This window comes from Lissotriton helveticus, chromosome 2_1, assembly GCF_964261635.1.
Source record: "Lissotriton helveticus chromosome 2_1, aLisHel1.1, whole genome shotgun sequence".
NCBI lineage: Eukaryota > Metazoa > Chordata > Amphibia > Caudata > Salamandridae > Lissotriton > Lissotriton helveticus.
In genome coordinates, this window is record NC_136059.1 from 1,222,133,007 (window position 1) to 1,222,153,602 (window position 20,596).

Sequence of the window (20,596 nt, forward strand, 5' to 3'; positions counted from 1 at the left end):
GAGCGCTAATGTAAGCAAGGAAAGTGGCAGCTCTTACTGCTGGTTGAATAGTAAATTAGCATAATGATCAGAGTTCAGTGGGGCCCACAGTGCACCTCTTGAGCCCCGGTTCCACTGCACCGGCTGCACTAGTTCATGAAATGTGGTCCACTTGTCTCAAGCCAGTCTAGGTTAGAGCGCTCTAATAGGTGTGCACTCTGGTGACCTGAATGCGAGTGTATTATTTTGTCTATCTCGCTACTTAGTGGCATCGAACCCCGTGGGAGTTAGATTCAGTGCATGTGTACAGAGTCACATCGGAGATCTGAGGATGTCTGTAGTCTTTGATGGAGCGTGTGGTAGGTTTGTGTCACCCATGAAAAATGAAGGGTGCTTTAAATTTCATAGGCAGCCACAGAGGGAAAGTGCCCCGCAGTTCTTGATTTGCAGAACAGAGTCCCAAATGGATTTTCCATTAAGAATTGCAGGGGCAATTTGGAATCTTGGAAGTGAATGTTTCTTCGCAGAAGGAAGGCTGGTGGAACTAAATGATGTGTACATCAGACGTATGATCTTAAATTTAATTGGACTGTCATTCACAGCGGGCGGAGTTGGATCAGTGTTGAAGAAATATGCCAGGTTTACGCATATGATGCTTCTAGTTTTGCACTGTTATAGACACAAACTAGGTCTGTGAGCCCAATCAGCCAAAAATGTACCTGCTCCGACTCCTGTTGTAAATGTAAGTGTTGGAGGGAGTCCAGAATGGAAATACAGATCAGTGGTACAAACAGCATACATATTTCAATGCAGGAGGCTCCCCTACTCTAGAATGGGCCCTAAAGATCCTAGCAACTGCTGTTACAGGACCCTTTTTAGTTGTCTGGTTGTGGGCTGCGCATGTACTACTGTTGGCGTTGATGCTGGTGGGGCCTCAGTCTGTAACATCAAGCGTCTGTGGATGGCCTATGTAGGGCTTCCCTCGGGTACCCGCACAGATGGCACTAGCCTGCTGCCATCTCCAGGGTATTGCATAGTTATCACATTTCTTGAGTGCTTTTTGATAAAGCGCCTGCACCAGTAATATGGTGCATCTGCAGAGTTCAGGGTTATCCTCATTTTCAAATTACATTAACCCATGTAAAAGAGGGAAGATCCACTATTCATTGTGTGGGTACAAAATGTACTCCAGAAGAGACAGGAAAAGTGTATGCGGTCACTTATTTTTTAATAAAATCGCAGCCGCAACACCACAAATGGCCTGCGCCACAAATGCGTGTTAGGTTATTCTACGCTTTATTATGCTGATATGTTGGGTGGTATGGTATGGTATAGGTTCAATTTGTTTGAAGAGGACACCATTGACCAATTATTTATTCCTTTGCCACTGTTGTGGGCTTTGACTGTAACTGTTGTGTCTAGGTGGTGAGTTTAATCATTTGAGCATCCTGTATGAACACTGCTCATCCTACAGTCTTCCATCTAGACTCTGTGGGCTTGTTTATTTTGATGGTCCCAATAGGGTGTTCCTCAAAGGGCACTGGTTCTTTGTGACTTTCCAGAAACCCGTGCATGTTTGCCCATAAATGGATGTGTTCCTGTTGATTAACCTGAGATAAATGTTCTCTCAACTATTCCTCACAGTATGCAAGTGAAGAAATTAATTTGGGGTTATTGTTTGGCTCTTTTCCCAGGAAGAAGTCGTTCCTCTTCTCGGCTCTGTATGCTGCCTTTATATTCGGTGGTCGGTACCTCATGAAACAGCGAGCTAAGTTTGAGCTCAGGAGGCCGCTCGTGCTCTGGTCCTTAAGCCTTGCTGTCTTTAGGTAAGTGTTTTTTTTAAATCAAAAAATATATTTTGCCATGTCCTTTTTAGCTCCTCCTTGGCAAAAGAAGTTTGTCAACATTAAAGTGCATGATTTATCTCTAGCTTTTATGCTGCTGAGCATTCCATGTCATGGGCTCAGTTGGAATTCTCTTCTGTAACTTTCCATGTGACTTACTGCCTAGTCCCCTGTATTTTTTTATTCTCAGGGCTTTGTTAACTTTAGCATTTGGGACCAGGTCACACAACCTGCACCAGTTACAGGCAGTGTTACACTTGTTCTGAGAAATGTTGTGATGCAGTTTACGGAGGTGACCAATGCACCAAGAATTGACAAACCAAATAGGTCTGCTTTCGTTGCCAGCTTTTTAGCTTTGTCAATGCTTGTTTTGAGATGATTTTTGTTAACCTGAAATTTTTTAGTTTGAGGGCTACCAGGCCCTCATCACTATAATAGAAATGCCTCAAGAATCAGATGTACCTACAGAACCCCCTGGCACTGAAGAGAACTACTTTGTGTGAATGTGCTCCTCATGAATAAAGAGAACACTGTCATTCACTGTAAAGTTGGCCGAAGGCTGAAGTGGGCTGACTCAGTGTCCTATGCTGTATGCTTTAGTGGTCAGCAGTGGCAGCTACTCCGCCAATGCTTTGTAGCAGTGAAATAAAGGAAAATTAAAATGATAATAACTAGATGTTATCATATTATTTTTCCCTGCTGCGACACCTATGGGGGGCAGGGCGGGGCTGCTCTGCTGACAGAGCAGGAGGAGGAGTGATGGGCACACTAAGTGCACATGACTTCTTTGGCTGGTCGTCTCAGGCCGGCCAAACAGTAATGTGCACTTTGCATGTTCTCCACCCAGGCTGCATTACAGCCTGGGTGGAGAACATGTCGAGGCTACCAGACCCTGGCTGAGCGCCGTACCAAGGTGCTCAGACCAATCACAACGCTGCATTGCAGTAATGTGATTGGCTCAAGGGAGCCTGGAAGCCTAGGTGCTTCCTGTTCATCCCGACGTGGAGGAGATTGAATTAATCGATGGTTGATTGCCACTCTATACATCAAAGTTACTTTTGGCTTTAGGCAGTGTACTTTTTTTTATATCTTAGTGTTTTTAAAAAGTATTTTCAGTGTTTTTACTTAGATCTGAAGCACAACTGTAGTTTTAGAATACATTTATGTTGTCCTTGAAGTATTTCATGGGATGGAAGTAACCCAAAAAAAAAACTTGTTCATGAAATGTGGTCTAGCATGTATCAACCGTTCCTATTCAGAGTCCTCTAAGAAGTGTGCACTGCAGTGACTTTAGCTCAGGTGCCCCTGTCCTTCCCTTCCTCTTCTCCTTGCCTAGCAAGAAGACATGCAGTTTTAGGCCCTGATTCCGAGTACGCAAGGAAATAGTAAATTATTTACCTACCCTGTACAATATTGATCAAGTGTCATAAATACTTCCTATTTCAAGGCTTCTTTTGGAAAATGAAGAATTACATGCTGAAGTGGTGCATTTCTCACTGATTCCTTCATGTACCCAAACTTACTGACATTTTTTCCCTTCATAAACTACATCAGGCTTCACCTGCTGAAATCTATCTGGGAAAAATTGTAGGGGTGCTACTCACCAAGAACTTTGCACACCCCAATTGGAATCATGCCCTTAGTCAGGGGAGGTCTATCGATAGGCAGTAAGCAAAATGATTGCCTAATATGTGGTAGAGGTTATAGAATTCCATTCCTAAGTGCGTGACCACAATTCCCTTTGCCCTAAAGGGGTCTGACTAACTTTCATATTCTCTGCTGTCCCTGTGCTTAGTCATAGTCCCCAGTCACCGTGCCTTTCTATTTTGTAGGTCTACAGGGCCCATGACGGACTATATTGGTTTGTCATTAAATGAAAACATGTTTTCAATTAGTTTGTCAGATTTTCTTAAAATGCAACATTACTCTAGCTACTCTGTATGACCTTCAACGTTGGAAGTTGAAATTTGGGCATTAGAAATTGTAGAAAACCTTTTGTTATATCATGGATGACAGATTTTTTTCTTTTTTTTTTCTAACTTTGCCCCCAAATCATTGGGTTTAGAAGAAACTACTGGTTTTGCAGGGTGGGACTTGACTATATGGCATTGTGGCAATGCAGAGATTGGTATGAGAGATCAGTGTACAGTCCAAAATTTGATTGTTTTATGGTCTGTTTTTTGGTCTCACCCGCACATGCGCTGCAAGTGCTCTCGCTTGCGAGATATATTGTATACAACAAGGGGCTTTCAATCCCCCCATTGCTTAACATTTATTGACTTTTTTGTCACTCTTATTTGCTATCTTCTTATTGGCCAGTGCTTGCTATCTACACTTCCCTTTTTTCAGTTGGAGCAGGGACTGATTGCTTCAGCTTGATAGCTGTCCTTTCACTGATTGTACTGTGACTGAGGCAGCACTTTTTATTTTTTCTTCCTGGTCATCCTTGTTAAACCTCTTTCTTTTTGTAGCTATGTTTTACTATGCTCTTTTCACCTTTGAAATTGATGTTTATTGTGACAACAGATGTTATCTGCTTCCAAATGTATTTTCACTAAGACATGGGTGCAATTGCTTTCTTTATGTGATAGGATTTTTTGCCAAATGCCATATTTTTTTCTGTATACACACAAGAAGAGCCTGAGGAGAAGAAAGGGACCAGCGAGGGAAAGCTCCCCAGTCAAAGAATCAAAAAACAAAACAGCCCCGGGTCCGAAAAACAGATTTACGTCACAATTGGGAAACAAACTGACTATCCGGGGGGGGGAGGGGGAGGGTTCCCTTTTAAGGAACATTTCCCTCACACACCAGAGGTGTCATGCTTCATCATGGGGAATCCTCCTCACATCTTGAAGCCTACGCAAGATGTGGGCTACAACCCCCTGTCTGTGAGGGAGGAGCTCAGGGATGTTTTCTGGTATACGGGGTATTACTAAAACCCAATATTCTTTTTCTGTTTCACACATGGAGAGATTACCTGATTAGCTCAGAATCACAGGAGCATTGTGCCAAATTCTAACAAGCATTGTCAAATCCAATAGGTCACGTCTTTAAGACTAATGGCTCTGTCATTGCCTTTTGTTCATGCTGTACACCATGGGCTTTGCCAACTTTGGCATTGATTTGTAGCTATGCTGTATAGCAGCGTGACTGCTGTGCAGCATGGATAATAATAAAAATAAAAGAACTATGATGCATCCAGAGCTAATGCACTTTAAAAAAAAACTAAAAATGCATTAGCCCTGGCTGTATCATAGCACTTTTTAAAATTAGTTTGAGCCACCATGCAAAACATCTGTGCTGCTGTACAACCCAGCTACAAAACATTGCCAAATACAATCGCTTTCTTAGGCAAGACTGTTTGGCTTTGCCAATGCTTATTTTTACTGTTGATTTCCCTGATATTTCCACAAACTTTGCCTGCAGCCGGCACAGATGCATGGTCTCTCATACACTGTAAAACACTTATGCAGTGTGTCTTTCCAAGCCAAGAACGTGGGCCACTTTTTTTTAACTATCTGATCCGCTTTTGGCCCTGGGTCTATTTTCTGTGCTAATCCAACCATGCTGATCTGAGGCCCTAAAACCTTGAGAATTCTACTGTGGAGAATGATATTCGAGGCGCATATGCTCATAATGTTCATACGGGAGAAAACAAAAGCTGGGTGATCTCACCCAGGTGTTGGCTCATAGCTGTTCTGTATAGGGGGATGTGTGGGACTGAAGGTCTTGCGGAAGACATGTGGGGCCAGATGTACGACCAATTTTAACATGCGCAAACAGGTTAGCGACCCATTTGTGCATGCTAAAATTGGTGTGGCCATGTACCAACACAATTTTGTGAGTCGCAAATGACTTGCGACTCACAAAAAAGTGTTTAGAGACTCGCTATTTGGAAGGGGCGTTCCCTTCAAAATAACAACTCTCTAACTCATGTACAAATGTTTAGCGACAGCAAAACACTCGCAAATTACCACCCCCTTCAAGAGGGTGGTTATGGAGTCGCAAATGGCAAGGTGTCCCCGGGGGACCCCTTCCTCTTCGTGACACGCTCTGAAAATATTTTTTAAGGGCAGACAGTGGTCGCAGGGACCACTACCTGCCCTTAAACAATTCAACGAAAACGTTTCATTTTTTTAAAAAATGCATCCCGTTTTCCTTTAAGGAAAACGGGCTGAATTAAAAAATAAATAAACTGCTTTCTTTAAAAGCAGTCCCAGACATGGTGGTCTGCTGAGCTCAGCAGGCCACCATAACTGGGAGGGCCTGCCATTCCCAATAGGCTCGCAAATTGCAAGAGGCTCATTAATATTGTAAATGTAAATGTCATGGTACTTATAGAGCGCACTGTCACCAGACGGTCACCTTGCGGTGTCGCCTATTTGGCTTCCTGGCGCTGATACTCATACCGCTGTGGAACCCCTCCTGGCTTTCCCTGTGAAGTGTCCACTCCTGGGCACCCACAGGGTGAAGCCAGGCATCCTTAGCGCTGTTGGGGCCGGTGTGGTGGCTAAGCAAGCTATTGCCCAGAGTTGCAGCGTGTGGCCCATGATTAGAATAGGCACCGAGGCGAAAATTAACAGGTCTGAGGAAATTGAGCCCGAGACCCCGCCGAGGCGGGAATCGAACTCTGGTCCCTGGCCAGAACTCTGCATCAGGGTCTGCCGCTCTAACCATTGAGCCACACTCCACCTCCACTATTCATGAGCCTCGCAATTTGTGACCCCATTGGGAATCGCAAACAGTGTTAAACACACTGCTGTACATCCAGTTTTGCGACTCGCAAATTGCGAGTCGCAATTATGTCGCAATTTGCAAGTCGCAAAATTGCTGGTCGTACATCTGGCCCATGATGTAGTGTGTCAATCATGAGTTTGAATCCTGGCAAAGCAAACCATGTCTCGCATCCTTCTTGGGTTCACAGATCTGATACCCATGAAATAGGGCAATAGTAGCAAATGTTTCTTACAGTGCTGAGAAACATCAGAACTGTGGAATTGAGTGTTATATAAACAAGTAATTAGTGTATTATGCTAAAAATGTGTCTTAAATGTTAGGTCACCCACAGCATTTTTGTCGCAGCAGAGTGACAGTAACAGATGCAGCTGGTTGTCTCCCATAGTTAATTAGGAGCTGCGGGAAAAATCTGCAAATAGTCCTTAATTTGTAAATTGTTTCAGAAATGTAAGATTAGTTTACAATATTACCAACATATGTACAATATTTATACTTGAATTCGCATGGCCTAGGTGGAAGCCAAGCCCACATGGTGCTTCCCTTTTTTGCATAGACTGCCCACATACACTCCTTAGACCCACTCCATTATACATTTTTGCATATGCTAATTGGGACTTTCCCCTCGAATTGTTTGACCCGCCCATATGCTTAGCAAAATGTGCACATGCTGTGCGAGTCATGCAAGAACATCGTGTGTTTTTTGTTTACCTTGTGAAATGTGATTACATTTTATAGGCGTAGAGGGTACATATTTCTAGGTTCAAGCCATAGTAGGTTTACACTGAAGTGGGTTTTTCCCTGTTAAGAGCAGGAATGTTTTCACAGTTATCCAGCCGCGGCTTGTGCAGGTAAGAGCGGTTAGGCCGGGTGGGGGGGAATTGACAGACGACGAGGAGAGAAAATGAAATAAATAATTAATGTTCCCTCCTCGTCGTCTGTCGAAATCCCCCCTCACCGCGGCTGCACTTATCTAATTCTCTATATTTTTTTCATGCTGGTAGAGTAGGTTAAACAAATAACGCTTTACCATTCCTACCTGCTGTATCACAAAACCTTTAAAAACAGTGTGTGAACTTTACAAAAATTCAGAGACAACACATTTTTTCAGCTGCAATATACATTAGCGGATGTATGACATTACAACACATGCTTTTACATCGCATGCCTTTACAACGCGGTATTTACAACGAATACCTTTACAACGCATAATGCTTTTGGGTGCTGGATAGGGAATAGTTTAATTTACTATTCCAACTCCAGTCCCCGTGGATAGTAGGGAAAGTGTTGGATAGTACATTAAACCTATTCCCTATCCTAGAGTGCCCCCCAGCGCAATGCGTTGTAATGGTTTGCGTTGTAAAAGTTGCGTCGTAAAGGTTGTTCACCTACATCAGCTATAGGTCAAAACGTACAAAAAAGAAAAGAGAAGCATTAAATGAAACGTGTGTTTCTACGTAATATCAAATATGGCATTATGCCTAATCAGTCATAAAATTAGAGTTCACTTCAGACATTTTTGCCAAGAGATTGAAAACAAAGTGTGGTCTGCTGACTGGGTAGGCTAAGTGTCTTGTTGATAAAATTGAAGTTTGATGTAGTGCCGGTTTGTCAAATCAGGTGTTGAGATCTCGTAGGAAACAGAGTTTGTGTGGCAGTGGTGGATGGTAGGGAAACGGGGTGGTGGGGCGGAGGGGGTTTGAAAAATATTTTTAAAAAACACTTACTTTTTTCGCCGTCTCTCCTCGCTGTCTCTCTGCTTCTCTTCCTGACTTCGAGTCCAGAAGAAGCAGGAAGCACACAGGCTCCTTTAAGCCACTTACAAAGCTCCAATGCAGCGTTGGGATTGGTCTGAGCACAGTGGTTTGGTGCTCAGACGGGGACAATGGGCCTGTTGATGATCCCCACCCAGGCTGTGAATTACAGCCTGGTGGAGAGCATGCAAAGTGCTCATGACTGCTTGACCGGCCCAAGACGCCTGTCCAAACCCGCCATGCACACTTAGTGCATGAACTACTCTTCCTCCCTGTGCCACCAGTTGTGCTCCGCCCTAACCCAGCCCCGCAGCAACAAAAAATAAAATTATAATAACGTTATCATTTTATTTTTCCTTTTTCCACTGCTCTGAAAGCAGTGGGGCAACGCTTCTCTGCCTTAGCGGAGGAGCCACCCCTGTTGGGTGATCAATTTGGATGTCCGATATTGTGTCCAGAAGAGCATAAGTCAAAGGTTTGTTGCCTGGGGGTGTTCGGTAGAAAAGAAGTGAGGCTGCTGAGAAAGTTGAGGAGGGTGATCAGTAACAACTCACATACCAAGACTAAGTATTCTTTGAAGATGAAAGTCGGTAAAGTGTTTTTGTATGCCACCACCCACCTTCTAGTTTGGGATGTTTCCGAACAGCGTTGAGTACACGTCATACTTTTCCCCATGCAGCAGAATCCGCTAGCGAGATTTCAAAGTTTAAGAGGAAGTCTGAGTTACGATCAGTTAACTGATTGAAAATACCTATTCTGATTTTGATTAGAGATCGGGGTTAACTAGTATGCACAATATGTATATATTGAGTCAGCTGGTTGGAGATGTTCCCTAGTTGGTTAATAATTCTGATGTTTGCTCTTGCTGAGTGAGTGGGATGTTGTTGAGGTCAGCATTGAATATAAGGTCATTGATAGGGATTCTAGTGATTCATCTCACCCATATGCCAGCATAGATTGGATTTTTGAATCTTTTTGCCTAATGTACCCCAAAGGATACATATATTGTGTTGGTTATGCCCTGAGTCTAATGCCTTAGTTAGACAGAAGCCAGCAAATCTATGTTCTGAAAGGTCTTTACATTCATTTTGTCAGTATTGCAACCGAAGTAGGATTGTTGAGTCCTCTCGTCTAAATAGCAGCCAAGTATAAAAATATGGTTGCAATGGCTCAAAATCAAGTGCCTTACTTGACCAGAAGTCTGCCGAATATTCTACTCTTTGGATGATATGGATATCCTCCCAGCAACCATAAAAGGTCTTGCGTGAGGAGGAGCTGAAGATGTAGGACGATGTGTGGTGCCTTAACTAATCACAGTTTAGTAGTTTGCTTCAGTGGCTGGTCTAGTAATTGGTCTGGTGATTTCTGTAGCCAATGTGCCAGCAGAGGGTGTGCCAAAGGAAGAAGTGTATAATATAACTGGGTTAGGCAAGTTCGGGAGGCATGGGCTTAAGGAGCGGGTACAGAGGCGGAAGGTAGGAGGTTGATTAAGTGGTAAGGTTGTGGTGTACAGATGCTAGTTCATCCTTATGGAAAGTTGTCTGGAAAGTTGGGGAAGGCAGAATGTGAAGGGAAGGATACGGGCATGGGAAAAGATGGAACTACAATGAGAGAGGATACATACATGAGCCTTGTCTGCCTCTGTTATGGCTAGCATTGCGGCTAGCCTAGCAGCACGTCTCAGGTTAGGTGGAAGTAATTCGAGAGATGTTATTGAGATTTGTAAACGAAAATAGATGGCTGAGGTGGATGAGAGTTGAAAGATGGTGATAGAAAATGCAGAGGTGAATGAGGGGCTGGTTTTGAATGTAGCGGTGGGCGGGGTGAGAGGGTGTATGATAGACACCTTATATGGTGATAAGAGTGTGTTGGTTTGGGTAGTAGGTAGTTTGCTTTGATAGCATGATAGGATTACATGAGGTGTAGGAATGTACCTGAGAAAAATGAAGAGGGTGAAATATGGGAAAGTGTTACCCAGAGTGGTGTATGGAGGAAGAAGGAGGGGAAAGTAGGAGGATGAGGATGGGCAACATAGAGTTAAGTAAGGGGAGTCTCACGGCATTGTGTGTTCCCCTCACTCATCAAAATTAGTTTAGGATTGGTTGGAATGAGTAGCAGGGCGGGCAGCTTGAGGAAATGTAGGTGGAGGATGTGACTCAAAAAAGATGTTGACAAAGGTGGGAGTGTTCAAGTTGGCAACATGTGCAGATATTCTGATTGGATTGTGATATTTTTGCCATTGCCATTTATATACCCCATTTAGAATGGAATGGTTGTATGAGGTTTCTATGGGACTGGTGGGACAACGCTTCAGTAAAAGTTTTTTCTGATCTTTGGAGATCAAGGAGAGTATCAAGTTCAGCGTCTAAGGTCTTTCTTAGTCTCACTTGCCTTCATGTATGGCTCAGCAGTGTGAACTGCTCGCTGTATTTTTTTTATCTAAGTGAAGTTAATAAAACATGCCCCCTACCCCCTTTCTTTCCCTAAAACTTAGCTGAAGCTGTGGTTTGCAGAAAGGCATTACACTTTTTTTTGGTGTGCCCGGGCCGATTTTTTATCCCAATCCAACCATGACCGTACACCAGTTTTTGTAAAAAAAGAAATACGTTATTGTTAAGAATATTTTAGGATAATTTGCATAAATTGTGCTCATACTAAGAAGTCTATACGGGATAATTCTGGATTTGGTTTGGAAGTGATAAAAATACAACCCATCTACAATGAGACATATTTAATTTAGAATCCATAATTCCACGTAGTGTAACACTAGCAGTAGCTACTGCCCAAGTCCACAGGCTGCAGGCTAGTCACCACATCCGTGATTAGCTTTGTGCCATCTGCATGTCTGGGCATTTCTGGTGTAACTCTTCATCAGAAGTTCTCTTTGATGCCTTGATGGGGTGGTGAGGAGAACAGGCGACTGACAGTGGAATTAATGAGCATGGTATAACCAGAGCAGCAGGTAGCCAGCTAAAGTCACATATTGTTTCTATAGTGCTCTGCTCACACAGGTATCAGAAAAAGTATTTGTCGAATTACAATACTCTACTAAAAATGGTATGTACCATAATGGCCATGTTTGTGGGCTAAAAATATTTTGACATCAACCAGTTGCATTCTGGATATTTTGGTGAACAGTCACGCTTTCACACAAGAGCCTCATTGCTGAGCATTACTAGATAGACTCTTATTGGAAGCAATCCTTTGCCACACTCATTTTCAGAATGAAGGCCCAATGCCCTTCTAGTGTTACTTTGGCATAGTACTTTTTAATCCAGAGTGTTCCCAAAATTTAAAATGCAAACATTTTAAGGGCATAAAGCGGACGTTGGTCTATTTTTTAGAGATGAATACAAAATCACATAATGGTGTTCAGTAGTGGTTCTTCATTATAAGCTTTTAAGGAGACAAGCATGATCAGCCATATGATGTGTTTCACTCAGCTTGAGCTTATCCTAGGCAAAATTGTTGTAACAATGTTACTTCATCATGCAAAGTTCAAAAGCAAAACAATGTCTTTTAAGTTATAATGGGCATCTTGTTACAGAGTTGTCATCTCAGTGTGCTGTGAATATTAATTCTGGTATGTGGACATTTTCTCAGTCCATTAGTCTATTATAAGAAACGTAGATCAGCAATTTGGACAAAATCATTTTGAAGCATTGTAGAACTATGGGGCATATTATCAAGGACCGGTGTTAAAATTATTGCCGTTTTATCGGCAGGAAACTGCAGATGAAACGGCGATAATGGGCTTGATAATACGCCCTTGTTAATTCCCATAGAAGCCCATGTTCTGGTGTTAACATGGGCTTCTATGGGAATTAACAAGGGCGTATTATTAATCCCATTATCGCCGTTTTATCAGCAGTTTCCTGCCGATAAAACGGCGATAATTTTAACAAAGGTCCTTGATAATATGCCCCTATATGCCTAACAACTAAGAAACTTAAGAGCCTGATCGCCTGATTCACGAAAATATGCTGTTACTATTGCTGCTGGCTACCTTGCCATTTACCGATGATGCCTTCTTAGCTATCCTCGTTTTAAGACTAATAGTGTGGCACTTGACTCTCACTTAACTCCATATTAACGTAATTTTTAATCAAATTGAATTCCTAAAAGAAGATATTTTAGAGCCCTGAAGTCTCTTATGAGACTAAACGCATTGGCTAGATGGGTTAATGAAATTTGTCAATCCTGAATTTTAACTGAAAACGTCTTTTTGAACATTAAGACCACGCCTGGATCTTGCGAATTTCTTCAAATCCTCATGGACACTTAATGCTATTGCCGAACATTTTTCAATAATCTAATTTGATGGGTGCTGATTCCATTTCTTTGTTGTAGTGTTTTAGTGTTTTTCCCCAATAGGAAGTGTAGAGGGGTGCACTTCCTGGTTTCCTAGCACCATCACTGACACTAGTTAGCCACGTACAGTGACAGGTGCTGACTTTTGCCTCAACCCTCTTCTTTCTTTCTTTTGTACAAGGAAATACCAATTGAAGTCTTATCACAAAAAAATAATGCAAACTTATAAAGGCCTTGACTTATTACCAGCAAAAACTTTAAAAAATACACTCAAGACATGGAATATATTAGGAAACCTTATAAAGTATTAATTAGATGCTGTGCACAAATAAATATCTCCCAAAGCTTTTAGCAGGAAGGATTATTTACTGAAATATAATATTCACACTTAATTGCTTATGATTATTTGCCTTCCAGATATTCCAATTTAAATTCCAAAATCTATTTTTATGTGAGTAAAAGTAGTTGACGAGATTAAGTCAAAAGCATGCACGATGGGTGTGTTTTTAGCCGAGTCTTATACAAATATATTTCACTTACATATTTGTGAATCTGGCAACACATCAAAAATTATTCTGAAACTCAGCATTCTATTAGAATGACATCTTCAAAAATTAATAAATCCATGGACACCACATCGTGAACCAATCTGTCAAGAAATATCTAGAGTCGCCAAATTTTCTCAAGATGTGTCAGTTTAGGACCACCAATGATTCAGCCAGGCTCATAGAAACAATCATTGTAGGAACATACATATATAGCTCATATCATTATTAGATGGAATGGTAGCTCTTTAAAAAAGTAGAAATCCACCCTCTTTACTATTATTCAGTATTAAATGCTCATTCCTTAAATATTTTTAATATTAAAAATGTCTAAATAACAGCACTTGCTAAGAGCTACTTCAAAAGTCTAATCATGGGGCAGAGTCTGGCTGCCAACAAAGCTGCCACCTGATCCTGGAGCTCCGCTGTATCGGGAGACCCTGGGGCGATCAGCGATGACTCCGAGAGGCCTCTGGTCGCCATCCTCCCCGCAGATAAGCCTGGACCTATGGACTGTGCACTGACCCTGAGCCGGAATCACAAAAATGAGCAGTCGGGGAAAGCCGCAGAGCATCTCGATCTTCCCTGAGTAGTCCCCCATGGCTCCGAGGCTGTTGTTCTCAGGGAAACCACAAGACCTGGCACCACGGACCATCAGCATCAAGCCACCTGAAGCATTGCTAGGACACTGCTGAGCCTCTGCTAACATCCCCCTATGGCTAGGGGCAGCACTGATGACCTGATGTAGCCCGTCAGCCTCTCCATATTGCCCAGGCCCTGAACATCCACAGCTGGTGAGAGAGTACTGAAAGTGCCCTCGCAGCTCCGTTGCCAGTGGTACCTGGACAACAACACAGAGCACTTCTCTTCACAGGGCAATGGACTGCTGGATCCTGCCTGGACCCCACGGTCATCCCTCAAGGACGGGGAGGCCCCAAAGGCGGCCTGCAACACAGCCCAATCTGCCTTGTGGCTCTTTTGACATTTGACTCTCGACTCCTGGCCCATGTTGCACAGCCTGCTCTGTGCACTAAGTGGAGTGCTTCAGCGCCCCCTAGTGTCCTGGAAGGTTTGGGGCCAAAACACGTAGTGCATCCTGTTACCCTCCTGATTGTTGCATCACCACAGTAAGGCCCCCATTGAACCACTAGCACTACGTGACAGCCAGCCCTGATCCACCTTGCCCTGGGGACGGCAGGGCATGACCACTACATTGCTAGCTGAAGGACCTCTCCTGAATGGACACCACTACACTGTGGGCATGAGGGGCCCTACCTAGTTGGAGCCAACACCCCACCCAGTCCTGTTAGGCCGTGAGTGCAGTGAATGCAGGGCCTAAGGAGAGCTGCCTCTAAATACTGTGACCAGCAGCCCTTTCTGCAATGGCACTGTGGGCGCTCCGGAGGGATCGCACACGGTGCATCCAGCATAGGATGCTGGGAGACCCCCTTCCAGTAGGCCACTGACATATCACCATCACACCTGCCAAATCCGATCACTTCTGTGGGTCCCTGGGCAACACCCTTCACTCTGGCTCAATGCCACTTCAATCAAGGGTCCAGCATGTCGGTCGGCGGCGGCATCTTTGCTGATACCTGACACCCCTGCTCTGGAGCACCTACAGCGGGCGGCTCCTTACGCCAAGCTCACCAGGGGCACCTCATGCAGTCCTCCTTGGAGGTTGCCACCAGTTCCAGCCTCTTCTTTGTCCAATAACAGGCATTTTGACTGCCATAATCAATCTTGGACTGCCGGCCACCCGGTGCAGGAGACTTTGTTGCCTGCGTTGACCATAGCGAAGCCGGCGAGGCAGCTGCTTTTCACAGAGGTGATCTCCCAGACCAAGTCCGTGCACTCACCATTGGGCACCTTGGAGGCCACAATGGACTTGACCCTCAATGAGGTGACTGTGGCGGGGGTCCTGGGGTCAGTTCAAGGCCATGATGTCTGGACTCTATAGCCTCCTAGTTCACCGTCTATACTTCCGAACACAAATGGCGAGCCTCGGGGAAACCTGGCAGTCCTGTCTGCAAGTGGAGTATGAAGAGGAGAACTGGACGGAGCCCCTGCAGAACTTGGGCCAGACGGTCCGGGAAGCCCAGATGCAGTTTAGCCTCCTTAAGATCCTCCAGGGTTGGCACTGGACACCGACGGGGCTCCATCCGCAGGACTGTTTCCCCACTCTTTGTGCTGGCAGTGCGACTGCACGCCCTGTGACATAGTCAATATCCTATTAGAATTCTCCGTCATCTGCCTCTTCTGGACCTTGGTGGGATCCACCGTGCCCAAATCAATAGACGTGCCCATGCCCTTCCCGGACCCCCTAATTCCCCCTCATAACCTATTGACCTCCCCCAGCTGGCACACCCTGCTTGTCGCTTACTCACCACTGCCCTTGTGACGGCTAAGATATGCATCCTGCGACATTGGCATTCCCCACAGCTGCCAACTCCTGAAGAATGGCTTGTGGCTATATATAAAACTGCCTCCTATGAAAAAATAGTCTACAACTTGATGGATAAAGCTGACCTGTTTCTCCTTTACATGGTCGCCATTCCTGTGGGAGGACTGACTGTGCTGTGGCCGTAACCTATGCTGCTTTGGGAACCTCCCTCAGTTTTTCCTCCCCTTTCACTGCTCACCCAGCTCACCCGTCTTCTGCCCCGACTTCCCCCTCTCGCTACTTATCTCGCACCACTTTCTTTTCTCTCTCGTTCCTCTTTCCTCCCTACTCCCTCTCCCTCGCCCTATTTGGCCTGCTCTCGTCCGCTCCCATCTTTGCCCCATGTCAATACAGTTAGATTTGTTGTGCGCCCTATTTTTGGGTATGCATATATTGCTATTGATGGTTGTCCATCTCCTCTTTTCCCATGATGAATATACATGACACTGTCACAGTTGTTACTTTTGGAGTTCATGATATCCATAAAAATTATTACAACAAAAAATAGAAGGTCTAATCATGACTTGCTACTTTTATCCGTAGCTTGCTGAACTGGAAGGGCAGGGATGACGGGGAATGAATCATTTTATGCACGGAAAGTTTGTTTTCGCTGTACCTGTTCCTGTTTCTTAGAACATTTCACAAACTACACCTTCAAACCACTCAGCGCATGCTTTTATAGGGCAAGAGCAAAGGAACCTGGACTAATGTTGTCTGCTTGCCTAACATTTCTGATCCATTTTGGAGGTTATTTAATGATATTTAAAGAAGTATATCATTTTCAGGTCAAATAATACAAGTATTATCGCAACAAGAAAAGGGAGCACTGGACCTATTAAGACACAAAACGGCATAGTGTGATAAACCGAAGTCATGAAACAAAATGTGATTTTGGAACAACAAATGCTCTTCACTGTCTAAGCCAGCTGGGCAATATTTCTCTAATACCCAGAGATTTTACCAGAAAACAGAGCTATGAACGAGTCTTCAAGCGAAAATCCCTGTAGTACGTTTGCACCTTATCTGGGACTGCTCTCCATCTAAAATTTAGCGCACTTAGGGGCATGTTAGCAAGGAACCTCGTTAAAATTATCGCCGTTTTATCGGCAGGAAACTATCGATAAAACGGCGATAATGGGCTTGCTAATATGCGTTACAGAATTCCTATAATAATAATAATACTGATACTTGTAGAGCGCGAACAGCTACCTCACAAGGAGGTGTCCCGGCGCTAAAGAGCAGTTTTTTTTTTTTAGGCCTCGCGAAAGACGGAGAAAGTGCTTAGGTGTTTTGCATAAAGAGCCAAGTCTTTAGTTGCTTCTTGAAGCTGGATTCTGTCGTGGCAGATTGAATAGTGGAAGGCAGGGCGTTCCAAAGTTTCGCCGTGCCAGCAGAAAAAGACCTGCCGCCGAATCTAGCTTTCCTGGCTCGCGGAACGAGTAGCTGAAGCCGGGAATTAGATCGCAGGCATCTCTCATGATGGTATCGGGGGAGTCTCAGTTTTAAGTAGTTAGGACAGGTTCCCTTTAGTGCTCTAATCGCCAGAGTTAGAGCTTTGAATTTTATTCTGCTGGCCACTGGGAGCCAATGCAGTTTGCGCAGATGCGGAGAGACATGTTGTCTGTTTTAACAGTCTCGCAGCCGCATTCTGCACGATCTGCAGGTGTTGAACCACGTATTTAGGTAGGCCAAGATAGAGGCCGTTCGCATAGTCCAATCTGGATGTAACTGTTGCATGGACTACCATTTTGCGACAGTCTTCTGGCAATAGAGATAGGAACTTGCGGAGGTTCCTGAGTTTGTATAGGCACCCAGTTGTGACTTGCTGTATGTGTGAAGAGAAAGAGAGACTCTCGTCCCATCTTTCTCCCAAATTCTTCGCATAAGTACTAGGTGAGGGAGGTGAGCCCATTTCAGGAGGCCACCACAGATCCGGGGGGGGGGGGGGGGGGGGGTAGGTGTGTTTGCCAAAAAAGACAACCTCAGTTTTGCCTGCGTTCAGTTTTAATTTGTTGGCATTCATCCAACTGGCTACATCTCGAAGGCAGCCCCTCATTTTACTAAAAGCTGCCTCAGACACGTCAGAGAAAGGGAAGACTGGTTGCGTATCGTCAAATGTATGCAAAAGTCCTAGGCAGTCTAAATCATAGACAACAAGTAATGGAATCCACTCATAATTAGGGGCAGGCGTGCAAAAAAATACATAATCATACGTAAAGTACAGGCATGTTTTTAATGACCACAATAAAAAAATTCATATATAAAAGAGACTTACATAGTGCAAATCACATGACAATACAAATTTAAAAGTATTATATACACGTGTTGTACATATTAACAACCAATTAAAATCTGACACCACAATTGATGGTTGCTAGGTGTCCAAAACCAATAGAAGAAGAATAACTCGACGCGCGTTTCGGCGAAAACGCCTTCTTCAGGAGTCACAGATGACCATCTGCAATTACACATTTGAAAAATAATTATTATTACATATATTCAAATTTATTTAAAATGATTAACAATTACAACAATACTTAAAAATGACAAACATATCTTTCCTGTGACATTGCCGCCAACCTAACAGTAGAGGGACCAGTATTTTTACTTTGTGTCTAGTTATTCATCTGATATACATATTTCAGAAAGGGGATTGTATAGTACTCGAAGATGTAAATACATTTTCTTTCTATAGCCTATGTAACTCTTAACTGGATCAAAGAGACAACTAATGGCATATAGACGTTAACATGAATTAATGGCAACTTACAAGATGTAACAGAAACAACCTTCAGTTTTGTAGTGTTACCACATGGAGCGATGGTCAAACAAGGATCTGAAAGAACATATATATAGAAACAACATATGTAGTAAAATACAGCAATAAGATGGTTTAATACAGAAACTGTGATAAGTCAAATGAATACAATAGCACCATGTAACTGCAAAGGAAACTGAAGATATAGTTTTGGAACTATGTGTATCAACCATGATGTGACCAGTTCTATATATACCAGAGGAACGCTGGGGTCGTCTGGTGTAACAACCACACCTAAATGTTAAAGGGCAGATCCAAACAGTGATAGATTCGACAAATAAAATTAATGGTACCTGTTAAAAGGATATACTGGTTCTTTGATGGCCGTTGATTTAATATTCACAGATATCTTTAATGTTTCATATTAATGAATATCGGTAACTGAAAAACATAATTAAAGTAATCCTAGTTGTTAAACTTATGGACCCTAGACATGCAAAAGCTGAGTAATATGCGTCTAATCCACGTGAAATAAAGAAAAGAGAAGTATTTACCTTCTGATGATGAGAAATCCATGTATACGATGTCCATGGATATAGGGTTGATGGGAAATTTGGAGTTTAATAAGAATGTTGGTTCTGTGAGAAGGAAATATAATCAGAAATAAATTTCTGGCGTTTATAAGGAAGACCTAATAATTGAAACGATAAATACGTCAGTTACCTGACGGAATGAACGCAGAAGATGTGATCGTTTCTAGAGGTACATTCAATAAACGGTCCACGTAACGTTGCAGTCGTTTTTATTCTGTATTTATGGCAGGATAATGGCTGTAAGGTTTAAGAAGAACAATCTCATTTACGGGAGAAAATAATCATAATCAAATATCAATAAGTGTCTATTCTTGATCTATAAAGGTGTTTCCTGTGTGGGCGGGGAAGCGCCGTACAGAGAAACTCGATATAAGCAGGGAGGGTCTACTAAGTTAAATTTATATGCCTAGATATGCGATCCGCAAAAGGGACAGACATGGCATTATTTCTAAAATGTAAACCAAAGGATCATCATTTGGGCCTAGCAGATACTAGCGAATGCTAGAGTCAAACTTCATCTGTTAGTTTATATGTAAAACGTAGCCCATAACGTGTGACTAAAGAGGTATTAGAATGGAAGAAAAAACGAAAAACGCCACATAGAAGCGAAAGTTACCTGGTGTATAGGTACTTTGAGGACCGGATGGTTAAAAACGGCGTTCCGTTGATGAGGCGTGCCGTCGGTACAGTTGGTCAACTGTTGCCTGTTGACCAATCCCTTTAAATACCTAACAATGAAGGTGGAGTTATCGAAGTTACCAGGATTGGGTCCTAAAGATGGATGAAGGACTACAAAATACAAAGAATAAATCCTAGAGGTAAATGAAGGACTATACGATTTAGAGAGGGAAAGGGAGGAAAGACTCTAAATATGCAATGATACAAACCTCTATCTCTAAAATGGTAACTGGGCAAATTTCTAAAGTAATGGAGACGGTGTCTCTAAAACTAAATAATTCCTGAATATATAGAATCCAGTGACATGAATTCGATAATTCAAACTAAATATTCCAAGGTGGGATTATTAGAGAAGATTAAACTGATCGTCTTTGTAAATGTATTGATATCCGCTTACTTTCTATCAAGAGTATAATAAAAACTATCCAATTTTTTTTTTTTTTAAATGAAAATAAAAAGAATAAAAATAAAGTTAAGGTTCCAGAAAAGTAATAAATCTCAATCTCGTATAACATATTGCTTGGCGTGATTTAAAAGAGGGAGCTAATCAATACTGACGGGGGTAGTGTATAGAAAGGGACTTCACCTATTAGTAACTACAGAGGGTAATTGAGAACAGACCAATACATTACGATTGTGGGGGGAGTTCACAGGTTATCGCTGTGGATTAACTTACAGTAAATTCTAAATATTATATATATGAAACTTACAGGAAAAGGCATACTGAGGCTTTAATAGATGGCGTTTTCCCAAGGGATTTCTGAGTTAAGGCCCTTGGCAAAGGTCCCAAGAGAAAAGATCCAAAAAACTTCACGTTTTTTTCGAATCTTGCCTCCACCTTTACTTTCAGGGAGTCTGATTTTTTCGATGATTCGCCATTTAAAATCATCTGGGGCATGTTGCTTCTCATGGAAGTGTTTCACCAGGGGCGCTGTAAGTTTGTGGGTGCGAATGGCT

At 43.0% G+C, this 20,596-nt stretch overlaps 1 protein-coding gene across 2 annotated transcripts in view; it reads left to right on the forward strand.

Moving 5' to 3' along the window:
• The window catches only part of ELOVL6 (ELOVL fatty acid elongase 6), a 318,318-nt gene that overhangs the window by 196,311 nt on the left and 101,411 nt on the right, over positions 1 to 20,596 (forward strand). For both annotated transcript variants that reach the window (XM_078676094.1, XM_078676096.1), the window contains exon 2: positions 1,674 to 1,805. In XM_078676094.1, coding sequence (XP_078532220.1) covers positions 1,674 to 1,805 — 132 coding nt within the window. The remainder of the gene's footprint in view (positions 1 to 1,673; positions 1,806 to 20,596) is intronic.